The following is a 27703-nucleotide window of genomic DNA, read 5'->3' as shown; positions in this document are numbered from 1 at the left end:
TCAGTAACAAAATTGAGTTGAAAGACATTTAAAGTACTGTTCCAAATGTTACTTTTCTGACTAAGTAACTGTCAGTGCCATAGAGAAGAGCTCAACAATTCCACATGGGAATAGAAAAGTGTCAGAGATTTTCCTTAAGTTATGGTCAATACCAATTCATAGTGTGTACTCCTCACAGAAATGGACCCAACTCTGTTTTCACTGTGTTTATTCAAATTTGGTTGGGTCTGCTTAGCATCCTGCAACAAACTTGCCGGTGCTCTCACCATGTTTCAGAATCCACATCACAAAGTTTGAGAATTCGAGTGAAAACAACTCTGAAAAATGAATCAAGTTCATGTGTATTCAAATGTAAATATTTGATAGTGTGAATCAAGATGCTAATATCATTCAAATTATTTTCAAAGTGGCCTTGTATATTACAGCCACATTTGCAGTTGGTTTACTCACATTAGTGTACTGAATCAAAACATTATTTTCATCTTCTGGTTTAAAATCAGTCTTCTTTTGTTCAGCAGCCAAGATGTGCTTCATCTGTCCAATCATACAATTCAGTGTCCTTTACATTTAAAAACAGTATATTCAAAGTGAACATTTTCATTTATTTGGCTTTTACATTTACAAATTCTACTGCAATCCTATATTACAATGGCAATTGCATAATGAAGAAGTAAACACTAATATTCATCACTGCCATTAAATGGTAGAACACCTAAATATAAAAAGCAGGGATGCTAAAAAATATATTAAAATAGACACTCTTTGAAAGTGACTCTGCAATTACATTTTCTATGCAAGACAAGTCTGATTTTCTGAGGGTGGTTCGGAAATGAGTCAGTCAAAAGACTTCTGTTCCAACTTCTCTTAGTCCCTGAGCACAGTAACGGTACATTCAATTAGAAAGCAGCCTATTTAAATCTAACTGTTCAGAAAGCCGCTGTAGAAAGCAGACAGAAGACTCTAAAGTGAACGTTCCGGATGTAGTTTAGTAAAATTGCACTGTATAGTATTCCTTGGAACACATCCCAAAACACTTGCAAAACAAAAAGTGAGAAGCTGCTCCAGTACTGATAAATGGAAATTTCTCTTGTTTTGCATTACATCTTTCTATTTTAACTAGCTCATATTCCCTCTTTCTTCCTCATTTAATTATTATCTAGGGTCAAACAAATAGTTTATTTTATGACCTGTTCCAAAGCTGATCAAGAGATTGCTTAAAGAAGAAAGCACTGATGCAGTAAGAGATAAGAAATTAAGCATGAAAAGTTTCAGCTTCCCCAAATTAGCACTTTTTGGCAAAAGTTCAATGTGGTCTCCAATCCACTACCTGGATTGCAAAAAGAAATGCATTCAACATTTTTAACAACAGCTTCATAGGAAGAAACATTTCTTTTAAAAATGAAACGTAAGAAAAATGATCAAAGCCATATTTAAAATTTGACTTGCCTGTCAATGCCCATGTCCAGTTTCACCTCCATTTGTTCTATTATATCCTTTTTCTTCTGAAGGCATTCAGATAACTTGGGAGAAGAGCTAGGGTAATATCAGAAAAAAAAATATGTACTCAAGCATAATGCAAATTTAATTTACTCTGGGAGCTCCTGAAAACAGGAGTTTCAGGATTCCCCATCAATCCCCACCCTGAAAGGACAAGCCTAGACTGAAATGACCTGTCCTAGAAGTCAACAACTACATGATGCCCTACCTCAAAAGCTGGCTGACCCTGTGCATGGATTTGGTGAACCAGAGACAGAAAATACCCTGCTGCAGTTCAGACAGAATTGTTCCTGAATGGGACATGCTACTTTTATATTGCTGCCAGACTGGTGAGCCAGTGAACAAAATAAAAGTTTACTGGCCACTGCAATGCTCCCTTCATCAACATGCTGTAGTATCTCTAAAAGGAGCACCTTTTCAAATGTGCTCATTAAAAAAAAAAGAGGCAGCAATGATTTCTTAGGGCCTTTTGAATGCAAGATATGAAAAATGCCCTGCATTCAAAAGTTTGTCTAACTCTATTCCAACTACACATTTGGTCCAATTAAACATATCACTCTAAGAAATCCTTGCCTTTTGCATAATTTCTGGACCATCACAGCTACATCACTTTTACACTAGTGATAAAAAATGTGAGTTAAACACCACCCTATCTACTGCTCCCAACTCCAAAATTGTGGTTAAGGGAAATGTACTTTAATTAGTGTCTTGTACTAAGTAAACAACAACTGAAATTCTCTCTCTCAATTAAGACAGGGAGAGAAAGTATTCATATAAAAATGCAAAAACTAAATTTCCATTCTCCTGCCCCCAGCAGACTTACCTGATTAATGGCATTAGGTGATCATTAAACTGCTTGTCAAACAAGTGGAAAATAGAATTGGCTTGGTGTACAACATCAAGGAAATAAAGGTTTGCACTCTTAGAATCAGAAGAAGGAATGCCTATGGCAGAAACATTTCATTAAGATCATTAAAAATGACCACTACAGACTGTGTATCCGAGTCCTTCCTAAGGGCAAGGGTAACATTTTTAAAGTGCCTGAATCAGTGGGAATTGGGCTCCTAAGAGCTATCCTCATTTCTGAAAATGGCTTTTAAATTGCAAGAAGAGATTTCATACATTTTTACCCCAAAAGACTAGACAGCACACTCCTTATAGGGTATCAGGCCATACACATGGCAATGTCAAGGAATGCCTACTGACCTCAATTCTGCCCATCAAAGAATGGCAGCAAATTGCACTAAAGGTCTTGATGACATAGCTGCATAATATACAACAGTCACTGCTGGGGCTGGTATCAGAAACCTTAAAAATGAAGGGAGAGGGCAGCTGTGAAACAGAGATGCTCCAGTCTTTTCTCATGGATTCCAGCAGCCCTTTGACAGCCACTGCCCCCCTTCACTGTTTCCACTGCTGGTGAAGGGAGAACACTTAAAAACTTACAAAGCAGACAGTTGCAGCTACCACAGAGTTACAGAGAACAAGTAGAATCCAAACAGTGAGACCAAAAACACACTTAACTGATATGCAGATAACCAGATTGTTAAAACTTAAGCAATGGGCAACAGACTGGGACCGGCATTGCACTTTGCAGCTAAATGAACTATGCACTTGTCCAGCATGCATGAGCCAAGTTCAGTGTCTACATATACACAATGCATACACTACAAAGTCTTCATTATGTAAAAATCACTGAATGTAAAACATGCAAGAGGCAAGGTGGCATTTCTTATTCGACCGACTGTGTCGTAGAGTTAGACTCCCCAAAAAAAAATCCTTGCCTCCCACATAATTTCTGGACCAGCTTGGCTACAACATTACTCTTACACTACTACCATGAGTGTAAATATGAATTTTATCCTTTCGTTAAAAGGAGAAAAATGAAACAGGTCAGAAAGAAATGTTCATTCTGATTCTTGTGATGCAAAAAAAGTATTTTTGAATTTATCACTTTCTTTTAATCTCCATATTGTTTTCTCATATGAAAGTTAAGCTTCAGAAGATACTGAACTTCATCTTCCAGATGCATGAAACCAACTAATTCCCTTTCATTCGAGGCCATCCAACTTCCAAGCAGTTGGGGGCCGCATGCCTCACAGGCCAATCCAGTAGGGGCCACACACCCCGCGGGCTGCAGCAGGGTGAGCCACATCCCCTACCACCACTGTACCATCCACCCACATTGAACTCCCAACCCCTGTACTACATGAGCACTCCACCGTTGCAAATGCCTGCTCACATCCCCTCACTTTCACCCCTGCTGCACTACACACCTGTGACCTCCACCTCTGTGCTGCACTCCTGCACCCCCCCACCCTTCTCCTCTGCTGCATCATGTGCCATGGGCTCATCCTGCTGCACTCCCCTGCCCCCCCAAGATGGGACAGGAAGCAGCAACTGGAGGAGAGAGGAGGAGGCTAAGAGACTCTGGCTGTTGTTATAGCCAGAGTGATGGTGGGTGCAGCAGCTAGGTAAAAGACTGGGGGGGGTGTGATTTGCACAATTTAACCCCTGCTGGGCTGCATGCAGCCTGTATGCTACCAGTGGGATACTCCTGCTTTAAAATAAACATCTTTGCACCAAGCCAGTCAGTCAAATTCATAAGAAGTTCTCTGTAGCACGTCTGAACACAAACTAATGAGATTAAAAATAAATTATTCAAGTGCTCAAAAATATGGATGTACACCACTTCATAATGGAATCCTCAGGTACAGAGAGATGGCACAATAGCACTGATGTCAAAGGATACCAATATAAAAGCTGCTGGGATGTAACTGGTACCTCTATGTGCTTCTGTAGCAGTGTAAGTATAGAAAAATTGTTGCAATTTTAATCAAGTCTAATTGCAAAGCAAAGGTCAATTTAATTTAATTGTTGCATAACAGCCGACAGGTTCTTCTGAGTAGCAGGTCGCCTGCCCTTTAAAGCAGGGCAAAGCAGGCCTTTTAAAACAAAGTTAAAAAGTACATTTGGACATATTCTTATGTAATTATGCTTACCAGCAAGTCCCGTTTCCAGGGCATAATCAATATGCTCAATACACAAAAATTCCACAAGCATAGAAAAAATTCTGAATGCATTCTTCGGTAAATCAGAAGGATCCGAGAGCTTTAAAAAAAACATTTTAAAAATTAAACGTTTAAAAAAACTGAAGCTACTTTACTTTGAATGATTCCAAACAGAAAATTCATGTCACTTTAGAAAACATCATGGGACAGATCCTAGCTTGTTTAATATTACAACAGTTCCAATGAACTCAGTGGAGTGGGAACATTTACATCAGGACAGTGAGCATCCATAAAAAGTCACTACTACTGACCCTATCTGAAATAAAGTGCAGCTCCAAATCTCATAGGTCTTCAGCCAAGAACCCTGAAATAAACTTCTACTCTGACAGGCCTTCTGCAACCTGGAGACTATGCTTTAGTGTTTAAAAACACAAAACTTTAGAGCTCTTGATTCAGAGATGATACCTTTTATTAGACCAACTAAGAAATCACAAAAAAAAAAAAAATCTTTTAAAAAGGTAAATTCTCCTTTAAAAATTTTCAGTTGGTCTAAAAAGAGGTGTCATCTCTGAACCAAGAGTTCTAGGGAGTTTTGCATTTCTTTTTGTCTCAGACCAACACGGGTACCAAAGACATCCCTTTAGTGTTTAAGATTTTATGTGAGAAACTTTCATACAATTTAATAAAAGACAATCCTGCCTTTAAAAAGCCAAGCTAGTCCTCACACTTTTGCTGACTCTAGTGTTTCCTTAACACTAAACACCCTCAAAATAATACAGGTTTGTAGACATTTGTCTTAATGGAGAAAATGCTACTTAAAATACACATGCATGTGCCAGCAGGCACTGGTGCACAGAATTTTTGATGTACATCTGCAAGAAGAGATGCACAGTTTGCATGCACAGTATGGTAACTGTGCATAAACTAGCAGGGGGCAGGGTGGACATCTAACAGTTCTTTTGCATGGTCCATTACCCTGAGCACATGTACACAGTCACTGGGATTGTACAATTGCCTATGTACATTCTGCATACATACAATTCTAAAAGCCTTGGCCTAGATATGTTATTTGACATAAGCTAGACTTATACAGTTTAAAGATTTCCCCAGTGGCTCTTAAGGTTCTTTGCACAGCAGCTGAATGCTGGTCCTCTGTAACTTAGAATATCTGTAAAAATAAAGCTCTAGTCCTGCCCATCAACGAAGATCTGGAACTCTGGAATCTGAAGCTAATCAACAAACTTGCATTTCATTCAGGTGTCCAAAGAAGCAAGAACAAAACGTATTAGCCCAGTGGTTCCCAAGGTCATGGTAAGAAGTTCACAGATAATCAGTAGATTATACTGGGCTCCAGCCCCTTTTCACTGAAAGTTGGACTTTGAAGGTGAAGCATGCGTGAAGTAGGTCAGTTAATAGTGGCATGGAATAAATAGGTCAGTTGAAAGAGGTGTGCAAGAAACAGGTCAGTTGATAGCTAGCTATTGGTCAAACAACCTTGGGTACCATCACAGTAGACAAGCCAATACTTCAAACTCACATACATACAGTTTCTTCTAAAACTTTGAAACAAGTGATAGTTTGCAAGTTTCGACTTGAAGTCTCATTGATAACATGTGCTTTAAAGTTTCCGGTTTTTTTTAGTTATGAGTGTGCAACTTGGTTAATGCTTGCCTAAGGCTGAACATATTTGCTGTAACTTTACATACACCTGTGCATGCACACATATAGGATTGAAACAGCTGGAAAATTTCATCCCAGAAGAATGATTCGACAAAACATTGCACACAACTGAAAAAGGAAGGTTACAACTCAACCACGACTATACCAGGTCCTGCCAATGCCCACCACTAATGACAAAATCCCAAATTTGACTGTACAATCTGCTGTCACTGACACTCGACCCAAAGCTAAGTAAAAAAAAAAATAGTATTGGCTTGGTGTACAATATAATATCAAGGAAATTAAGGTTTGCACTCTCAGAATCAGAAGAAGGAATGCCTATGGCAGAAAAATTTCATTAAGATAATTAAAAATGAACACTACAGACAATGTGCATCCAATTCCTTTCTAAGGTAACATTTTCAAAAGTGCCTGAATCAGTGGGAATTGGGCTCCTAAGAGCTACCCTCTTTTCTGAAAATTGAGACCTTGGCTTTTAAATCACAAGAAGAGATTTTGTAAATTTTACCCCAAAAGACTAGACAAGATACACCTTATATGATATAATGCCATGTGGCAATGTCAAGGAATGTCTACTGATATCAATTCTGGTAAGTAATTATCTGAACATCAACAGACCAATGCTGTATATGTTTCTACTTATGTGTGTGCTCTCTTAATACCAACAATATTTAAATACTTTTTAAACGCACTGAGATGATTTAGCAAAACACACTGTAAGGTAAAGATACATTCTAAAAATGAACGCATTTAGCTGAAAGATTGATTGTACCTTTTTTACTTTGCAATTCAATTTTAAGAGCTTTTATTAAACTCTTAGAGCAGTAGAGCCAAGCAGAAAATTAACAGCAGTAAAACTGGTGACTTAATGAGCAGTAAGACTCAGTTGTTGTAGAAGGCAAGAGTATTTAAACAGAGTCAAAGATGACCGCAGCTGAATGTTTGTAAGGAAAGTATCTATTTTGACAAAAATAGATAATAAAAAAATACAAGAATATAAGAAAAGCCTACTCCCATACCAATTGATTAAAAGCAGACTTATTTTTCCTTTTCTTCGGGGGGGGGGGGGATTAGGTCAGGCATTTTGAGACTTGTTTATGTTCAAGAAATAAAATCTTTAATGCAGTCTCAAACTAGGTCAGCATGATCCAATTGATTAATAAAACAAAAAACTCCATGATCAACAGTTCATTTTGTTTAGCCCAATTACGTCTTTGCCTCTTTTTAGAATCCCACTACTGGCTAAACATGAAATACTTTGAAGATAAAGGTATGCATATTTGTTTGTACAAGTGTATGCGCCCATGTTCATGCATGTCATTCAAACTATACCTGCTTACAGAGACCAGAGAAGGCTCGCTTACCCTGTGACATCTTTCAAAGGCTTGCTTGGTTTCTTGTAAAAGGTTCACCACCACTTCTTGGGAGAGGAAGGTTTCTCCATGGGTATCAATACTTGGGCCCAAAGGCAAATTGGTGCGTTGTCTTATTCTCTCCTTGAGATCTTGAATACTAGGAATACAGCACATTAATGAAAGCAATTTTAATGTTCAAGTTTAACAGTGCATTTGTAATATTTTAGCAGTTAACCTGATAAAAATATAAGCTTAAAATATAACTTTAGTGAAGCTTTTCAAAGTTGCCAAAACCAAAAACTTAACAGCACAAGTAAAAGAACATGCATTTCCCCTCTGATGATACACGCAGTCTTGCCTCATAATCGCTCCAGATATTTGCCACTTCAGACTGTAAGAAGTTTCCACCAAATTTAATGGCATTCATATGCTGCAGTGGGAGTTCAGCTTCCTGGAGTCTTTTACTCTTTATAAGATTGTCAGAGGCGAGAGACAGAGAAACAGTTCTATAACCCTGCATTTATAAAGCAGCCCGACCCAAACATGTCCTGATTCACCTTCATGGTGAGTCGCCACTCCAGTAACCTCAATACATCTACTCTCAAATGCAGCTCCCCTACCCCCCACTAAAAAAAAACCAAAAACAAAAAAACAAAAAAAATATTTACTTGTCCTCCCCCTCAATTCATAATTTTTCTCTTCCTCCTCTTCCCTCAATCATCTCTTTTCTGTGATCCATCAAATCTGTACCCCAACAGCAGTTCTTCAAACAAATCTGAACCTCTCTCTGGTGGTCAAGCTTGTAACTCTTCTCTCCTCCTAGCTGCTCTAGGACTTTACTATCCGTGAGGGTCCTGAGTTCAGTTCTACCCCCACCATGGCAGCTTCTGCGGTCTTAGGGAATTATTGTATAGGAAGGAGAAGACAAAAGTAACTACTAGGTCTCACAAAAGGAAAGAACTGAGCAGAAGAGTATGGCACAGAACAGCAAGAGGCCTCCATCTAATACCAGTCAGCACAGATGAAGGAAAGAACAGGACCACTGCAGAGAGGGACAAGCAAGCCAAGCTGCCAATCATCATTCCTTCTCTCGCATGTCTTCAGAGAAACGAAAGGGCAAAAGATTCAAAGTGGATCTACTGCAGCTGCTCCTCCACTTGCTCTGCTGCCAACTCCCTCTTCATATCCAGAATTCAGAACATGGATGTTGGAACATCAGCTATATCCAAATCAGGTGTAAGGCTTTTCTCCTAGTGTAAAAAAGGGTTGTTTTCCTCCTAACATATGGGCTAAAGTTTTCTTGAAACCACAGTGTCTACAATGTGGTCCTAATTATCTATAGGAAACTTCCCACCTGCCCTAGATGAGTATGTCTTTGGTATATGGGAGGGACACCCCCTGCCCTCCCAAAACCTTGAGTGGTAGAGAAACTAAACAAAACATGCTTACACTAACCAATACTTTTTTTTTTTTTTTTTTTAAGGATACCAACAGAAATGTTCAAATTACACAGACTTTAGGCTCTTACATAAAGCATAGGGCCAGCCCATCCTATCCCGCAAAACCTGTAGCTGCAGGATACCCTGCAGCTAAAGGGGCCCCCTGCGTCTGGCCACTTGTCACTTGCCACCTCCCCCCCACCACCCCGCTGGCTTCACGTCTGGCCACTTGCCACCCTCTCCACCCCAGTTACGCCACTGCTGCTGGATTCTCTGGCAGCTCACTACACCCCCACCCACTGCTCCCACCAGCTTCTTCAAGGTAGGGGGCCCCAAAAATGGTGGGCCAGCCCTGATAAAGCTCTACTGCTATTATCTTAAAGAACAAGAGCAATTACTGTTTTAGATATTTTAGAAGTTGAATAACAAATCTCAGAAGTGAGAGAGGGCTGAGCATGTGGGCATGACAAGATGGAAACAGGTTGTACCATGTACTGAAGCAGAATTGTAGGTGCCTAGGTAATTGTTGGCAAAAATGTAGGCACTTACAGGGTTTGGCAGGAATTTTGAGGTTGACACTCTTAGACTTGGATGCCAAAGTTCCAGCAATTAAACACCTAAAGGCTTGGTGTGGCTCTGGGCTTAAGAGAAGTTGCTGGCTATATTAGTCTGAAGTCAGGCAGAAGGCATGGTAGGTTTGTACTTCATACATTTAGTTAATCAGAAATGCATAAGCTTTAGTAAGCAACAGCCTGGCAACCTCTCAACTTGATCAAGACATTCAACACATGGTTCTTTCATCTCATGTAATTATTTAATGGACAGATGTATCAGGTTTCATTTTTATTTCAGGGAATAGACTTTTTAGTGTAGGGAGACATTAAGTGACAATACAACCAAAAAAAATGATTTTGTCAACAAATTTTAACCAGCTCCTCAACAAACTAGAATGACAGTTGCTGTTTTTTTCCTCTAAGTTACAGTAAATCTTTTCTCTTTTAAAAAAAGAAACTCACCCGCCAGTGCCAATGGACCTCTTCTGGTGGTTTTTAGAGTCGTAATAGCGTTGCAGAGTCATAGCACTCCTACTTCTCAAATAACCAGTTTCTACCTCAATGTAATTTTCCAAGTAGGAAAGGAAAATGGATTTGATAAGCTTAGACAAGAAAGTCTGCTTATCAGTACCCAAGTTGAACTCCATCAATTTGCTTGAAAGATTAGTAGTTCTTTATGCAAAAGAAACAGGAAAAAAAAGTTGTATTCATACAAGTTCTATTATTACATATTTGCAATGAACAATGGGGTCCCGATGCCAATTTGAACCTCTGGCCACTACCAAAATGAAAACATTTTGTATAATTCATATTAGATTACATATAGAACAACTACAATCAAATTGGCAGCAGTGAAATAGTGACAGGTACACTTTTCACAGTAAGAGAACGGACTGTTATATACTTAAAGAAACAATTATTTCAGTCTCTGAATCTTTGGGGGTAGGGGGGAAAGCAGCTCTAGTGGGCACTTCTATGAAGTATATTATCAGTTTCTCTAAGGGACTCAACTGAAAAAGGGATACCTGTCGAGACTGAAAAACATTAAAATATTTCAATTATTGATGAACCTTAAAAGTTGGACCTCCCCAAAGTTTCAGTAACAAGCAAACCTATTACAAGACACTACTTACAACAAGATACTGATGATCAAGTTATAGCTACCTTGTGTACAGCTCATAGAGATTCTTAAGATATTGCTCTGCATCTGATTTCCTGTGTTCTTCTAACTGGTCCTTTACATAACTCTATAAATCAGAAGCATAATTGGAGGTATAATTTCAGTTTTGAAGAATATCAACAGCATTTAATATTTTCTACAATAAGTCCTTTCAGGAACATTTCACATATTACATAAAGTAGTCATACTTAGTTTTAATCTAAAATGTACAGAGATCTTTCATTTAGCTCAATGGTTTCAGATCAACACAACTTTTTAAGGAGGCTAATTTAGAAACAGACTTGAGCATCTTGCAGTGATTGCAGAAGACTTGCACTTGAAACATTCTTGATCTGCTTTGCACAAGACCCAAGACAGCAAAGTCAAAGGGTCTGACAGTCAAAAAGTGAAAAAAGCCTAGAGGTCCTTTGTGCATTCTTGTATGTACGACACACAGCAAATGAAAAGATGGATGTTTTAGATACATACTTGCTTGCCAAAATGCTTATAAAAGATGCCTAGATGCTAAAGTCAGAAGGGACCTCAACAGATCATCGAGTCCGACCCCCTACCTAGGCAGGAAAACATGCTGGGGTCACATGACCCCAGCCAGATGCCTATCCAGCCTTCTCTTAAAGACCCCCCAAGGGAGGGGAAAACACCACTTCCCTTGGAAGCCCATTCCAAGTTTTGGTCACCCTTACCGTGAAGAAGTTTTTCCTGATGTCTAGCCTAAAATCTGCTCTTTCAGTTTGTGACCATTCTTCCTTGTTACCCCAAGAGGCGCCCTGGTGAACAGAACATCTCCGATCCCTTGCTCCATCCCCCTAATGAATTTGTAGGCGGCCACAAGATCCCCTCTCAGCCTTCTCCTGCGGAGGTTGAAGAGGTGCAGGTTTCTCAGTCTCTCCTCATAGGACTTGTCCCGTAAGCCCTTAACTATACGAGTGGCCATCCTCTGGACCCTCTCGAATCTATCAACATCCTTCCTGAAGTACGGTGCCCAGAACTGGACGCGGTACTCCAACTGCGGTCTGACCAATGCTGCATAAGGGGGAAGTATCACCTCCTTGGTTCTATTTGTCATGCATCTGCTGATTCATGATAAAGTGCAGTTAGTTTTGCCGATCATTACGTCACACTTATGACTCGTGTTCATCTTGGAGTCCACTATGACTCCAAGATCCCTTTCTGCTTCTGTGTTGCTGAGAGGGTCACTTCCTAGCCAGTAGATGTGCTGGATATTTTTGAGCCCTAAGTGCAGCACTCTGCACTTGTCCTTGTTGTACTGCATCCTATTGTGTACTGCCCACTTTCCTAACTGGTCCAGGTCTGCCTGCAATTGTCCCCTACCCTCCAGAGTGTGCACTTCACCCCACAAGTTAGTATCATCTGCAAACTTGAACACAGTACATTTCACACCCACATCCAAGTCACTGATGAAGATATTAAAAAGTACTGGTCCAAGGACCAAACCCTGTGGGAACCCACTACCCACATCCTTTCAGATAGATGCCAATCTGTCTACCACCTCTCTGGGTGCAACTGCTAAGTCAATGTGCCACCCACCAGACCATGTAAACATTTGTGTCACAGCCTCTTAATTTATTTATGAGAATGGGATGAGATACCGTATCCAAGGCCCTGCTAAAATTCAAGAAAAAGACATCCAATTCTACTCCTACGTCTAAGTGTTTTGTGACCCTGTCATAAAACAAAACCAGATTGGTCTGGCATGATCTACCCACTACAAATCCATGCTGGTTTCCCTGCTGCATTATTTTTCCCGCTGGACTCCCACAAATATGACCCTTCATAATCTTTCAAAGACCTTTCCAAGGATGGAGGTGAGACTGACTGGCCTATAATTACTCGGATCCTCCTTCCTCCCCTTCTTGAAACAAGAACCACATTAGCCCTTTTCCAGTCCTCCGAGACCTGACCTGAGCACCATAAGTGCTCAAACAGCTGTGCCAGTGGTTCTGCTATGACACCGGCCAATTCCTTCAGTACCCTTGGATGGAGCTCATCCGGGCCTGATGACCTGAATACATCCAATCCATCAAAGCGACTGCACCAAGTCAACATCAACAGTTGGTGGGCTGGTGTCCCTCTGATGCCCATCTAAGAACCCATTAGGAGATTTATCTTGACCCCTGTTCGGAACACCGAGGCAAAAAACTCATTGAATAGTTTAGCCTTATCCACCCCATCTCTCACTAATTACTCCTTCTTGTTCAGTAGCGGTCCTATGCTGCCCTGCACCTTCCTTTTACTCCCTACATACCTAAAAAAGACTTTTTGTCATCTTTAATTTGTGTTGCCAGCCTCAGTTCTGTAGTTGCTTTGGCTTTTCTAACTGCCTCCCTGCCAAATAGGTATAACTCCTCCTCCTCAGCTTCTCCTGCTTCCACCACCTATATGCCTTCTTTTCTGCACTTAGGCTCCCCTGGATTTCCCTGTTTAGCCAAGGAAGTTTTTTTGGCCCCTTCCCCCCTTTCCCCTCACAATGGGATAGTCTCCCTCTTCACCCAAAGGATTGCTTCCTTTAGGAATGACCACCCTTCCTGGACTCCCATCTCACCAGTACTCCTATCCTGCAGCATGTCATTGACTAAACTCCTGAGCACACTGAAGTTAGCCTTCCTAAAATCAAGCACTTCCACCCTTCTAGTTATCTTACTCATCCTACACCATATGGTAAATTTGACTGATTAGTGGTCACTGCCCCCAAGGTGACCACAAATCTGCAGCTCCCCTACCAGGTCCTCCCCCACAGCCAACACCAAGTCCAGTAAGGCATGTCCCCTAGTGAGCCCATATACCTCCTGTGTTAGATGAAGGTCCTGCACACAGGTTAAGAACCTACACGAACAGTTAGATTTGGCTAACCAGAAGATAGATGCAAGTTCCCAACCTCATTCTTTTAGGGGGGAAAAAACAAACAAACAAAATCGCCAAAATTATTATTCAGGCTGAAGTACTAAAGAAAACTATCACTACTTCCCAAGGTAGGTTTGGGAATGAGATCTAAACCTAATTCCTACACCAATACAGAGGTAGTACACATAGGATAGGCAAGATCAGCAAGTGGTATGAATACTCCCATTCACGATACTAACTCACATAAGTATCTGTAGAATGGGAAAGAATCATTTTCAGCTACGTGGGATTTGCACAGTAATAATGCATTAGCCACTGGACTCCATTCCATAGCATAAGTTATTTTGGTACTTTGAATGTTAGCTTCATACACAAAACTTAACTCCAAGAGCAAAGAGATTAAAGATATTTACTTAATTTTAACTTCTTCCGTCTACATTTTAGGTGGCGATGGGTCTGGAGAAGTAGGTCATATGTGTTTTCAACAGAAATGGAATTATTAGTGAGTGTACTCATTCCCACTGAAGCTTAGAGATATGTATACAGGAGACCCTTGCCATTCGCTGGGGATATGTTCTGGACATCCCCGCAAATAGTGAAACTCGTGAATATGGCACTGCGCTCATGAATGGCGCATGCCCCTGGCAGCAGGGTTGGGGCACGGCTGCGCTGGTGACTGTGGGAGCACAGCAGTAGCAATGGGAGCCTAGCAGTGGCAAGCACAGAGCTCCCAATGGTTTCCTGTAAGTGTATTTAAGATGCGGGTTCGGCATTCGCACTGTAACAAAATGAATATTCGCGATGTGCGGGGAATATTCGGCGCACCATGTATATTTGAAGCCACGCATGCTGAGGGTTTCCTGTATTGTTTATTCGCATTGTCAACTACACTGTGCGTCTAATACAAGGAATCCGTTATCATCCCTCATTCGTTACATTAAGAAGATCCCTTCCTGTTTTTTAAAAATTATTTCTTATGTAACTGTATATTACAAAATAGACAGACAGACAGACAAAGGGTAAAAATCTCCTTTAACCAAATTTTAGTATGCTGAAGTTTAAAATACCTGAAGTTTGACTTCAAAGATATTTTGAATAAGTTTGGCCAATACAGTCTCTGGGCTGCTAAAAATCTCTCCAACTTGTTTGTTCGCTCGCTGACAAAGAATGGCTGCATCTTCAAATATATCATTCCTCAAGAAAGCACCCTAGGGATTAGAAAAATACTATAGTATTACTTTTCCAAATCCATAGTAAAATGCAATAATAAATAGTCATAAATAAAATGAATTGTGTGAGAAAAATATAAAACATGTTACCTCTTGACACTGTTTTATGTACACATCAACACAGTGCGAATAGCCCTATAGTAGGGGAAAATGACCACGAATTAACAAACAAGTAGATGCAAAGAAAGCACATAATCTATTGTAAAAAAGGATTAGTTGTAGCAAGATTCATGAATTGTATGAACTCTGAGTCCCATTTTCTTTTTAAGTCTAGAGGGAGCTTCACTACAGTTATTTATTCAAAAATGTGTTCAGAAAAAGTGGCTGAATAAGAAAACAAACCACAAGAGTTTGTGGTGCAAGGGGATGGGGGCAGGGGAAACAACACACAGTTTTTACCTTAAAGTGAAGTAAGACAGCTGCTACTTCTCGCATTCTAGAGATTTCACCCCTTCTTTGGGCATTTGTAAACTCCTGAATCAGCTGGCACTCTAAATCATGGTACTTACCTATATAAGGAGAGGGGAAAATGGGGATGGGGGTAGACAAGGTGGAAATCATACACCATCAGTCCATCAGACAATGCAGTAAACATGTTGGCCAAAAAAACAAAAAAGTTGAATATTCAACATTAAAATTAGATTAAAGAAATAAGCACATTCAAGTTAAGATTCGCTCTTCAGTTCACTAGGAAGGAAACTTACTTGCTATTTTTGATTTTACTTCAGAAAACCTGTTAACAAATTAAAAAAAGCATTATTAGTACCCATAAGATAAGAAATTTAGAAGTATTAGCTTGCTAACTGAAGATGTTTGTTTTGAAGTTATTTTAGAATTAATTATATTAAAACAAACCACGTAACACCTGCATTCAAGCTTAATACATAAGAAACCGATAAGCAATTACCGCATTTACTTGAATATAAGATGACCCTGCCAATAATTAGATTCTATAAATGGAGAATTTATAAACTTGTTATAATTTTCCAGGTATAAAATCTAATTATTGGAGGTTTGCCTTGAATTTGTCCCCCTCCCACTGTTACAGCAGGGAAAATAAATATGGGAGGGGTCAAAAATAAATAAATTAATAATTTTTTTAAAGGTTCTTATGAGTATGTTTGCCCAATATGGGCCATGTAGTTTATAGTTATACTTAGCGTTGGCTACATTTAATCAACTTTATAGTTGGTTTCCATTACTGAGCAATGGCTGCTTTTGGCAGCAGTTTAAGGATAGACAATGTATTTAATAACGTTTCCTTGTGTGAAAGTCCAAGACAAGGGGCATTTTCCCCCATGCTGACTGGGAAGGAAAATCTTGTCTTGTATTAAAGTAAATATGGTGGTAATTACAATTACCATGGAAGTTAGTATACCGAAATTACAATGGTTTCCAGCACAAAAGCTTATGTACACAAAAACTTTCCAGCACAAAACTTTTAAGATGTAGGTCAACGGTGATTGTGCTAGTTATAAATATGCTCAAAACACACATACGTGTACATGCAAATACACTACCAAGTCATCTCAACACATTATTTAAAGAATCATATGAGTCAAGCAAAAGCATAATGAGGAAAATGGGTAATCCCACAGTTACAGCTTGTAAAAAGTATTTAAAATGATTAAATCTCAACATACCTGTCAAAAGGTAGCTCCTGTGCAATCAGATGCAGCTTCTGAATAATATCTGCTGCCTCTTTAATCTATTAATGTGAAAAACATTATAGTTTTACTAAAATGTTATAACCATAGGTTTATCTCTTTCTCCTTGCTTTACCCCCCAGGGATATGCATTCCCTCTTTTAAAAGCTGTTTGATGTCTACAAAGAAAAAGGAGGACTCGAGTCAGGACTCTTTCTATGTTTTTATTAAACTGAAGATCAATCATTTTAGTAGTCTAATTTCATGTAAGAACAAAACTCTTTCTGTTACAGAATCACAATGTAACATCTTAATCCAAAATCGCAGCTGGCTCATCCAGAAAATATTAAAGCCTTCTTTCACTCCTAACTATAAGCCCAGGGGTAAAGTGATTTGTAATCCGCCCGGCCAATTCAAGAGCATTGCTGAAAAGTTCTGGGCACACCTGCACCCTGTTTTCTTCAAGTAGAAAGAGCAGCTACAACAGAATGGTTGGAGCCGCCAAAACCCACCCAAGGTGTTGAGAAAAGAAGTTTAGCTAAAAATGAACGCCTCCAAGATGAAGACTCTGACTCACAGGAAGGACATTTACCCTGTGCCTATACAATACAAATATCCTTCCAGAGAATGCAGGCAGAGTCACTTCTGAGAGGCAAACCAGATTTTTTTCTTTTTACTATTAGTCATCATTTAACAGGTATCAAAGTATCTTCTAGTGGTACACTCGCTGTTGTTAGACTTAGTTAAACATTATAGGACTATAACTTCTATAACATTATAGGATCATAACTTCTTCAAATACTGAAAACAGAGCAGGATGTAACTGAAGTCTTAAAAGTTAGAGTAAAGTTAAATTTTGCCAGGCACCATCTTCAAGTTCGTGTGGGATTTTTTTTTTTGTAATTGTTGAGGACCAGACAGCAACTAAGGAATTGGATAAACAAAGCCACGATAGTAGCTTAACAGCTTTACGGACACATGACATAGTTTCATAGTTGGTAGGGTTGGAAGGGACCTAAGCAGATCATCTAGTCTGATCCCCTGCCATGGGCAGGAAAGGATGCTGGGGTCAAATGACCCCAACTAGGTGGCTATCTATCCTCCTTTTGAAGACCCCCAGCATAGGGGCAAGCACCATTTCCCTTGGAAGTTGGTTCCAGGTCCTAGCCGCCCTGACAGTGAAGTAGTGCCTCCTGATATCTAGCCTGAAAATGTTATAACATCATGTTACCCTATTCTTACAACAGTTGTTTTCTAGTGAGCTGTATCAACCAACCCAATGCATTGCTGAGAATCCACAGCAAAGTCACCATGCAAGTTTGGTTGCCCATCAAAGGAAGTGGGATTTTAATATTATAGCAGTATGGCATTTTACTTAAAGATACATCCCCACTTGGATGCAACACCTTGTTGCCTTTTTTAAAAAAAAAAAAAAGGACCCCATCCTACAAATGTGCAGTGAAACCTCTTTTCTATTAGCCTCTAGCCATCTTAAACCACTGAACAATATTAACGATGGATACCCAAGGGCAGATCCCCTTGATTTCTGCTCCACCCAGAAGTTTAAAAATAACCACCTAGCACTGGCAGCAGCATTTCTAATCAAGCAGCAGTGAGGAATAAATTGACTTCATGGCTCATTAGAATCTACCTTAGATTCCTTCTAAGCTCTTCATTCTACAGGTGTTAATGACCCTCTCTCCTTTTTAATGGCCTTGATAGCTGATTAAGCTACCCTTTACCCTGCAATTTTGCCATGTGTTAGCTCCTCCTAGTAAGGAAGCTCCTATTTCACAGCCCTGCAAACTGTTTTTAACTCCAGCTAAAAACATTAACTGAGGCAAGGAAACATTAACTCAGGTGGACACAAACTCAAATGTGGACACAACTTGAGGTGAATCATTGAATGTACTTTCAAGATGCTCAAGAAGGCTAGGTTTTGTTTTATGAATTTGAAAGAGCTGTATGTGCAATTCTAATGAAAACAGGACTAAAGAAACATTTTTGCCTTGTTTATGTTTATGCACAATATAGGATACAGCAAATTCATTCACATTCTAGTGAAGTTATATTAATCTTTGTTTCTGTCTTGACCTGGATAACATAGAGCTAAACCCCTTGCACGCTCGTAAAGCTTTTGATTTCTTTTTGTAGAGGAAAAAAGTGTTACATAATATATGATGATAAACCATACCATCTGCACCCCCTCCTCCCTTGTAAAATCCTAGATCCATCCACGTTTATTCCCATATGGTTAGTCTAATTTGAGTATTAACTGTTCATTTGTCTTACAAGTAAACGTACAAGTTTCCAAGTTAGTAACTAACTTTTAAGTTTTATTGAATTCTGGGGTTTTGCTTATGTATGACAGAAGCTATGACAAATTGATTTTCCATGGTTTCTGCTTAAATCTAGGCAAATTTCATTTTTAATTGAATCAGTCTTAGTAAACTGTGTTAAATTAAAATAAATATGGGCTGTATAAAAGCCAAGTTGAAGACTATAAAAGTACCTAGAAAAATTAGAAAACTATAGGCAAAAGACTAACAAGAGATGATTTTAACAGATAATTCAAGATAATAGAAAATCCTTATCCATATAAATAAAAGGACAAAAACAGGACAATGCTGATAAGAGAAGAGAACAGTAATGGAGAGAAGGATTTAAAGGATACTTGCGAGAATATTAAACCAAAGCACACACTGTAATGCTCTTGCATAAAAAGCAAACACTGATCTGTGACAACATGTGTAAAACTAAGGAGGTGATTATTTTGTCCAGCTTCAGAAAAAACAAAATCACAATTGAAGCACTTTACTCACTTACAGAAAGGCAATTGTTAAACTAGCCAGACAACAGAAAAGAAGGGTTATAAATGAAGCGAATGAGGATAATCAGTATGCATAGTTTCAAAAAAGGCCAGCAAAACAGATGCAACATCACAGAAACAAAAACAGGGGAGTTACCCAAGATAGTTGAAAGGTGGCAAGTTAACACCCCAAAAATAGAAAATGAGACGAGGGAAATTCCAGTTGGAGGAAAATTTTGTAGGAGCACAGAAAAACAGGGCTGGATGGACTCAGGAGGTTATACAGTCCAAACCCTATTCAAGGCAGGACTATGCCTATCTACATCATCTCATACAAACAGCAGCCCAAGCATGGACTTGAGAAACCTTCACAGCCTCTCAAGGGAATCTGCTCCAATGTTTAAACACTTTCATGGTTTGCAAGTACTTTTAACATCCAACCTAAGTTCTCCCTTGTTAAAATATAAATCCATTGCTATTTGTCCTGTCCCCAGGGGACAGAGGACATCTGATCAACTTACCCTTTTAACGAACATTTCTGTATCTGAAGACTCATCAAATCCCCACCTCAGTCTTCTATTCTCCAGACTACATCATCCCAGGTCTTTCAAACATCCTCACATCCTGTGTTCTAGGCCTCTAAATCCTTTTGTCACTCTCTGTTGGACTGTTTCTAACTTCTCCACATCTTTCTTGAAGACTAATGCCCATAACTGGAAATTTAGGTTGGAGATTAGGACAGTTAAACATCTGAACTGGGATGGAACAGAGAAGGTATGGATTCTCCATCCCTGGAAATTATCAAGAGCAAGTTAGACAGACACGACTGGGATGGCTTAGTGAGGGACAATTCTGCCTTGAGTAGGGGGTGGGACCAGATCACTTCCTGTCACCCCTCCCAGCCCTGCTTTCCTATGGTCCTATGAACTGGACACAGTACCAGCGCTGGTTTATTTTGGACCAATTTATTATGGTCACTTTGAATCCTAATCCTGCCCTGTAAAATGTCTGCTACTCCACCCAACTTGGCATCATCTACCACCACCACCAAAGTTAATAAAGATAACAAGAGAGTTTACCCAGAAAGTCAAAGCATTGTTGTTGGAGGTTAAAGCAAGGAAAACCTAGGTGTTCCCCTCATGCCAAAAATAAAGTAGTTAAGGTTCCAAGATGAGAAAACTTTAAAAAGCATCATTATTTTACAAGTACAGTACAGAGTACAGGATGACACTGAAATTATTGCAGGTAGAGAAAGTAAAACAAACTGCATGTGTTCTGCATAGGTTTCCCTATATTTTGTAAGCACTATTTCAATTTGTGATTTAAATTTGGAAGCAATGTTAAAACGCAATATACAATATTAAAGCAGTTAAGTAATACAGCACCTCTCTAGGATTGCTTGTAGCAGAAAATCTTGTTTCTACTCTCACAGGTTTCTTTGCAGCCCAAGGCAAGTCATTTGGCCTCTGCCTAATTTCTCTTCCCTCAACATATCTATAAAATGTTTTACCATTATCTCACAGAGTGGTGTTAGGATTTATTTGTGTTTGCGACATCCCATCTTCACCTTATGATATTTTGCAAATATCTAGTTGGTCTATTAAAAGATATCACCTCTACCAAGAGTTCCAGTTCCTTTTGCCTATAGACCAATATGCCTATAACCTGTAGCCTAAATTTATTTTGGCATTTGGAGATTTTTCCCATGGAAAGTGCTCCAGAACTTCTAGTTATAAATGGCACAAAACTTTCAAATTTCTTGGTTCTCACTGCAGTAGATTCATGAGTAATTTCTCCATAACTAGTGCTATACCATTTAATTCCAAGCGATTAAACAGTACTTTACAGGAGACCCTCGCCATTTGCAGGGGAAATGTTCTCGTATCCCCCCCAAATGGCAAAATCCATAAATAATAATGCCGTCTGCATTCATGAACTCAGTGCCCCAAGCAGCTTGGGTGGGGGGCACAGCTGTTCTGGCAATGGTGGGAGTCTGGCAGCAAGCATGGAGCTCCCAAGAAGCTCTTTTAAGTGTATTCTATATGCAGGTTCGGCATTCGTGGATATTTGAAACCACAAATGCCAAACCTGCGAATAGCGAGGATGTCTTGTATATGGAAATAAATGGTAAGCAAGTAAAAAAGACACACATTTTCCTGGTCTCAAATTTAGAAAGTCACTAAAGTTTGACAAATAACTTTTATAAAAGACCTTGAAAACACCAGTCTTCTTGTGATGCAACTTTTAAAGTTTAAAGCACTGCTCATTTTTCTTGGAGCTAGAATTATTTTTTAGCACACTTTGACTAAGGCAGACTAGCCACCAGTGATTACATTTACAGACCCAGCTGCAAACACCAACATAAAACTGGCTGTTACAGAGTACAAGCATACAAAATAATCGATTCATTTCCCTGAGAGAATTGTTCAGCTAAGCAGTAAAAGGATGACAAAACTCTGAATTGGAATTTGTAGTTCCTACATGGAATGCATTTTAGGTGGCACTAGAGTTTTATGTGCGCCTGCAAAAGAATTTTTCGCTTTTTCCAAATGCTAAAATTCCTCCTCACTGAGAAAAACTGTTTGGTTAGTGAGGTAGTACAAAAGTGATGTTGTAGCCATGATTGTCCAGAAATCATGAGGGAGGCGAGGGTTTTTTTTTTGTTTGTTTGTTTGTTTGTTTTTTAGAGTGACACCTTTTATTGGACCAACTGCGCAGTAGAGGTAGACAGGCTTTCAAAGGCAAGACTGACAAAGAATCTCTTGCATTTGGAAGCCCGTCTCACTCAACTATATAGTAGGTCCAATAAAAAGATATCAGCCTAAGAAATCCTTGGTTTGTGAAAAAATTCTGAGATACCCCTCAAAACATCACTTACTTATTTTTTAAAAATGCCTGGGAAAATCTTAGGTGTGCCGTGCTTCCTTCATCTAGGCACCACTTCTCCAGTTTGTTCTTCTCAGCTCCAGTGATCAGCTGATATAGGGTTTATGCTTCATAGCTACCTTCAGAAGGAAGATGAAAAACTAAAGAGTTCCTTCTCAACAGCTTTATTTTTTTTAAAAGAAGAATCTTGCCTTCTTAGCAGGCTCTGGACTTCATGCCTTTCCCCCTCAAAATCAGAAGACAAGGTGAGACTTCACAGAGCCCAAAGGCAAGCTGTGATTATATGCATAGTGCCAAGGGACCAACTCCATTCAGAAAACTCTCAAAGAGAGGTTGTTTAAAAAAAATATTGTGCATATGAAATGGCAGTGGTGCAAAAGGCTCCAAAGGAAGGAACAGAAATTTCTGTGCATGATCTGAAGTTGCCCTTTCAGCATTTCTCAAATCTCTTATAATTTCATAAATGAAAAAAAAAATGCCAACATTGCCACATTCAGAATCACTGAATACAAATGCTTTATCAGCAATCTGCAGACTAGGGTTGTTAATTTACATTTCAGAACAATGAAACTTTAACAAGTCAGTCACTCACTGGTTTGAAGTCTGACCATGGTAAGTCATGGTAGCAGCTTGTAATTAGGGCAGTCCTGCTTATTGCTTTGAACTGCTTTCATCCTGCTGACAGCTCTTACCTTTTCAGAGTTTGTAAAAACATCAGACTTCAGCTCTCCATCCAGAAACTCATTAAAGTATTTCATCAGTTTCTGAGCCTCCACTGCCCGTTGCCGTGGCGTGTTTACCCCCTCCAGCTGGTCACCAAGGTGACAGACCTTAGTTGCTACATAGCTGATGTGCTCATCTAGTTCCTGGAAATGTTGGAAGGCAACCTGGGAGAACAGACACGGACATAAAACTCAAGTTTTCCACTTACTGTACTTTCAGAAAAATAAAGGGAAATTAAACCATAGATTTGATGGCAAACAAACGAATCTGGGTGCCAAATTAATCATGCTCTATTCTCTACAGGTTAGAGAGTCGCGACTGTGAAAATTATACTTCTTTCAGATAATATTCCTAACTCCCAAAGTTCAATACACACTTCTGTAAAGCCGTAAAACCCTGCTGCTTTGCAAATAGTAAATACTGAAGATTCAAGGCAACTAATGATAATCGGAATTGAAACGAGCATCTCACGACTAATAAAACAGATTAACGACCTAATGCTCAGTTGACAGTTCTATTGAATCAGTGGAGTAATGTTCATTTATATCAACTAGACCTTCTTTTAGCATAGCTATTTAAGTATGGTATGAAGTCTAGTTTTGGATTTACCTTTGTATATTAGAGCCATCTTCTTGCTTGTAGTTGGATGAAAAGAGATGATGACATATACTAAACCCCTGTACATCCAGACTTCATATTTTTAATACTTTAAATAGAACATTTTAGGGTTCCATGTTAAAACCCTAAAATTAAAAGTAAGTATATTTTGTAATTTTATTCTCAGATCACTCACGCCCACATTGGCACCTGAAATCTGGAATTATGCAATTACTTTTAGAAAATTAACAAAAAAAGACCCACATTTCTCCTCTTCCCACCAAAATTATTAATAGCCTCAAACTATATGGACCATGCCATTTATCACCTTGGAAAATGGCACATATAAAACTCCATACAGAACAGTGTGTTTTATAAACATCCTGATTAAAGCTGCTTGGAACATTTGACAAAGAGAAATTTTGTGGAAACACATTTCAAAGCCTAACCATTTGCTTAGCTTACTGTTGTGAAGGCTCTTGAGAACAAGAGAGGAAACAGGAAACCCCCAAAAATCAAAAAAGCTCACATTTTCAATCCCAAAGCTGCCATTTCAGTACAAAATGCATTTCACAAAAACATGTGAATGGTTCTTCTTTCATTCTAACGTGGAATGTGAAGTAATGAAAGTTACTGTGGAAGACAACTGTCATCTACTGGAAAGGTCTCATCCCAATAAAGGACGACACAGCTCTTACAAGCGCCATCAGGTAGGTTAACCTTGTACCATAAAACAACTCTGACAAAGGTTTTTCCTTTACAGGTAAGAGCTGACCAGTTACCAACACACAATACCGTTCTGTGAACTCAGCACTGATGACTGCCGGGGTTCTGAACAAATCAAAACCGAACTCTACACACTGGCAAGTTCCTTAGCTACAAAAGATACCACAAAAAAATCATGTGTTCTGTCTCCACCTCCTAGCAAGGTCTGACTGAACCACTATACTGAACTAATAAAGTAGTAGCTAATAAAAGTCACAACTCTTATTTTGTGCATTTCACAGCAGCTCAACAGCATTTCAGTTCTAGCATGTTGATAAAATTGTGCTCAAACACTGGACGTTTCTGGACAGTTTATCCATAACTGCATTATTTCAAAGGGTACATTTTCCATAGAAAAATGTGGATTCCAACAAATTAATATACTAATGGGTAGAAAGATAAACAATGTTTTCATGTATGACAGGACATTTTTCAGGAACTTTTACAATCTGAGATTTACTTTCCACCTTCATTCTTACCTGATTGCTTTTCTGCAGCTCTTGTACTTTCTTGGCAAACTCCTTAGCTTCTTTCTGGCATTGTTGTTCTAGCTTCTCCACCCTTCTTTGAATCCTTTCATCCATAACCTGTAGTTCTTGGATATGGTTTACAAATTCTTCTAATAACCTGATTTAAAAGATGATATGATAAATAATTTTCATAATAAAACCTGCTTTACATTAAGGTAACAGCAACTTATAAGAGAGACATCCTGAGACGCAGGTCTTAAAAAATATATTCTCCTGCTGGAAACACGAAGCTTTTCCTGGTTAGTGATCAACTTAATATATGAACCTCTGTAGCATTTCAACTTTGTTAAAAATGCATATGCTTGTACAACAGACCTCGTAATATTGTACATCATGGGCCTGCTGAAATGACCACTTGGAAAAACTCATACGTCCAATAGGACAAGAAACTGCCTATAGCACAGATTTGCATATCTGTGCCAAAATTCACAACATAAGCAAGGTCTAAGCCCTCTAGTCAGATAAATATATATATTATATATTAATCTGTTTGTGTTTTCTCCTGCACTGCCTTCTGTCTCATTTCAACTTTTCCTCCATACCCATATATCATTTCCCCCTACAGTGTGTACTTTAAATCTTTCCTTGGATTTGGTCTAGCCTTTCTTCTTCCACTTGCCTCTCAAAAACCTTTGTCAATTACTCTACTTTCCCCCTTCTCAGCTATCCCACCCATCTCTTCAGCCAATATACTTCCAAGAACCCAGTCTCTGTTATACCAAGCAGATAAAATTGTTACTAGAATAGCCATATGACTAAACCAGCTAAATTAATATATACGAAAGTTCAGGGGATCTCACATCCACAGGCAATGTTAAAGTAGCAGAGGGAAGTGGGATTCCTTCCAGTGTACTGTTTCTAGACCAGGAGCGGGCAAAGTCTGGCCCATGGGCCGGATCCAGCTGGCAGTGGACTCCATTTCCCAGCAGCCCCTGCCTGCATGGCTGGGGCCAGTCTTCATGGAGACCCCAGCCGATGCGCTGCGACAGCACAAGGCTGGAGCTGTCATGGAGAATGGCCCTAGCTGCACTGGCAGGGCACGTAGTAGGGCAGGGCAGGGGGCTGCGCTGGAGCCACTGGGATCTTGCAGCAGAGGCAGCTTGGGCCAGGACCAGGGCCAGGGCAGAGTCGTGATCTGCCACCTGCACGCTCTGGGCAGGGGCATGCAGGGAGCAGATTGTGGCTCTGTCCTGGCTCCTTGCAGCAGTGACAGCATGGTCCCAAGCTGGAGCAGAGCCACAATCCGCTACCTGCACACCCCCGCCAGGAGTGTGCAGATGGCAGATCACAGCTCTGCCTTGACCCCAACCAAGCTGTCCCCACCACAAGATCCCAGTGGCTCCAGAGCCACTGGCTGGGGCCAGTCTCTATGGCACGGCACAGCGCAGCGGCTGTGGTCTCCATGGAAAACATGGAAACGGAGGCCAGCTGCCACCTGGAGCTGCCATTTTGCCCACCCGTATTCCAGACTGTATTTAGAGATCCACTTTTTCAGCCTTTAACTATCAAGTACCCATTATAACTGAAACCCTTCCAACTGGCCTAAGCTGCTAGAAGGAAGGAGCACTCTCCAAGCCAGTCTCTAAGCACCAGGAGGAGACAGTCCCTGCCTCTGTTGATGCTTAGAGGTTGTCTAAGAAGCAACTGAATTAAATAAACGCTTTTTGTCAGCATCGCAAACATCCCACAGGGTTTTGAATGTCAGCATTTACTGCTGCTAGGACTGAACTGCTTTCACTTTGCTACAGCTTAGCAAAGCCATAAAAAGGCAGCAATGGAGCCATCTCTCTGAAAGCTACACAAATTTAAACATTACTTGCATGTCAAAGCCATCTTTGCAATATTAAGGCGTAAAAAAAAGTTTCTTGCTTGTCATGCATGCAGTGACACTCATTCACCAGACTGTAAATTTCCAGGGACATAATGACAAGAGTTTCAAACAACAACTCAGGGAGGTTTGAATGGCTTCCATTCATTTCAGTGGGACATTTCAATCTAGAAATCAAACAATTGAGTGTGATAATGGTCTTTATTTTAACAAAAAATATCAAGCTAATGTTTACTAATTGATACAAGTTGATATGGTCATATAGTCAGGCAGATTGGAGTGAAACATGAAGCTGATTTCCAGGGTTTCCAGGATGAAGGACAAAAACAATACCTTTTCTCCCAAACTTAAATGTACAACCATTACTGTTCTAAACAGGGAGGGAAAAATGCATCCATTCTCTGCCAGAATGCCCTTTGCTATAAAAGAAAACTACCACCACGGTACCAAATGCTGCAGTATTCCAGTCTCAGGTCTTGAACTTTCAAAAATACCCTGATAAATATGAATGTGCATCAGGGAATTCAAAGAAAAAGCAATACATTAAAATACACGACAGAGTAAATTAAACCGAATTTAATATCAGTATACTGTAGTGACTGTACTGGACTGGAATGAGGAGTGGCAATGAGAAAGATAGACATAGGGGAGGGAATGCTGTATAATTCTGTAGTTGCTCATATTTAATTCAGGCCTAATATTCACACAGGACATAAAGCCTTGCCCACTACCTAAAGCAGGGGCAGGCAAAGTCTGGCCCAGGAGCTGGATCAGGCCTGTGGCTGACTCCATTTCCCAGCAGCCCCTGGGAAGTGTCCTGTTTCCATGAAGATCAGCCCCAGCACTGCTGGCAGGGCATGGGGTAGGGCGGAGAGCTGCTCCAAAGCTGGGATCTTGCAGCAATGGCAGTGTGGTCCACAACCAGGGCAGAGCTGCAATCAACTGCTTGCACACCCTGGGCAGGGAAACACAAGCAGCAGATGACAGCTCTGCCCCAGCTCCAGATCACACTATCACCACTCTGCAAGATCCCAGCCCCACGGCAGCTGCTCACCCTGCTGCATGCCCTGCCAGTGCGCTGGGACCAGTCTGCATAGAAACACTGGCCCGGA

At 39.9% G+C, this 27703-nt stretch overlaps 1 protein-coding gene across 1 annotated transcript in view; it reads right to left on the bottom strand.

Annotated features, from left to right (window-relative positions):
* Positions 1-27703, bottom strand: part of EXOC5 (exocyst complex component 5) — a 56979-nt gene that overhangs the window by 9316 nt on the left and 19960 nt on the right. The window contains exons 3-16 of the mRNA XM_019518419.1: positions 24713-24860; positions 22841-23035; positions 16451-16515; positions 15512-15540; positions 15207-15316; positions 14898-14942; positions 14646-14786; positions 10701-10783; positions 9999-10208; positions 7553-7700; positions 4500-4608; positions 2321-2441; positions 1447-1533; positions 451-559 (exon numbers count right to left, since the gene is read on the bottom strand). Coding sequence (XP_019373964.1) covers positions 451-559; positions 1447-1533; positions 2321-2441; positions 4500-4608; positions 7553-7700; positions 9999-10208; positions 10701-10783; positions 14646-14786; positions 14898-14942; positions 15207-15316; positions 15512-15540; positions 16451-16515; positions 22841-23035; positions 24713-24860 — 1600 coding nt within the window. The remainder of the gene's footprint in view (positions 1-450; positions 560-1446; positions 1534-2320; positions 2442-4499; positions 4609-7552; positions 7701-9998; positions 10209-10700; positions 10784-14645; positions 14787-14897; positions 14943-15206; positions 15317-15511; positions 15541-16450; positions 16516-22840; positions 23036-24712; positions 24861-27703) is intronic.

This window comes from Gavialis gangeticus, unplaced genomic scaffold, assembly GCF_001723915.1.
Source record: "Gavialis gangeticus isolate Ggan-Ray unplaced genomic scaffold, GavGan_comp1, whole genome shotgun sequence".
In the NCBI taxonomy this organism is placed as follows: Eukaryota; Metazoa; Chordata; order Crocodylia; family Gavialidae; genus Gavialis; species Gavialis gangeticus.
Note: the sequence above shows the minus strand (reverse complement) of the source record. Positions and strands in the feature narration are given on the sequence as shown.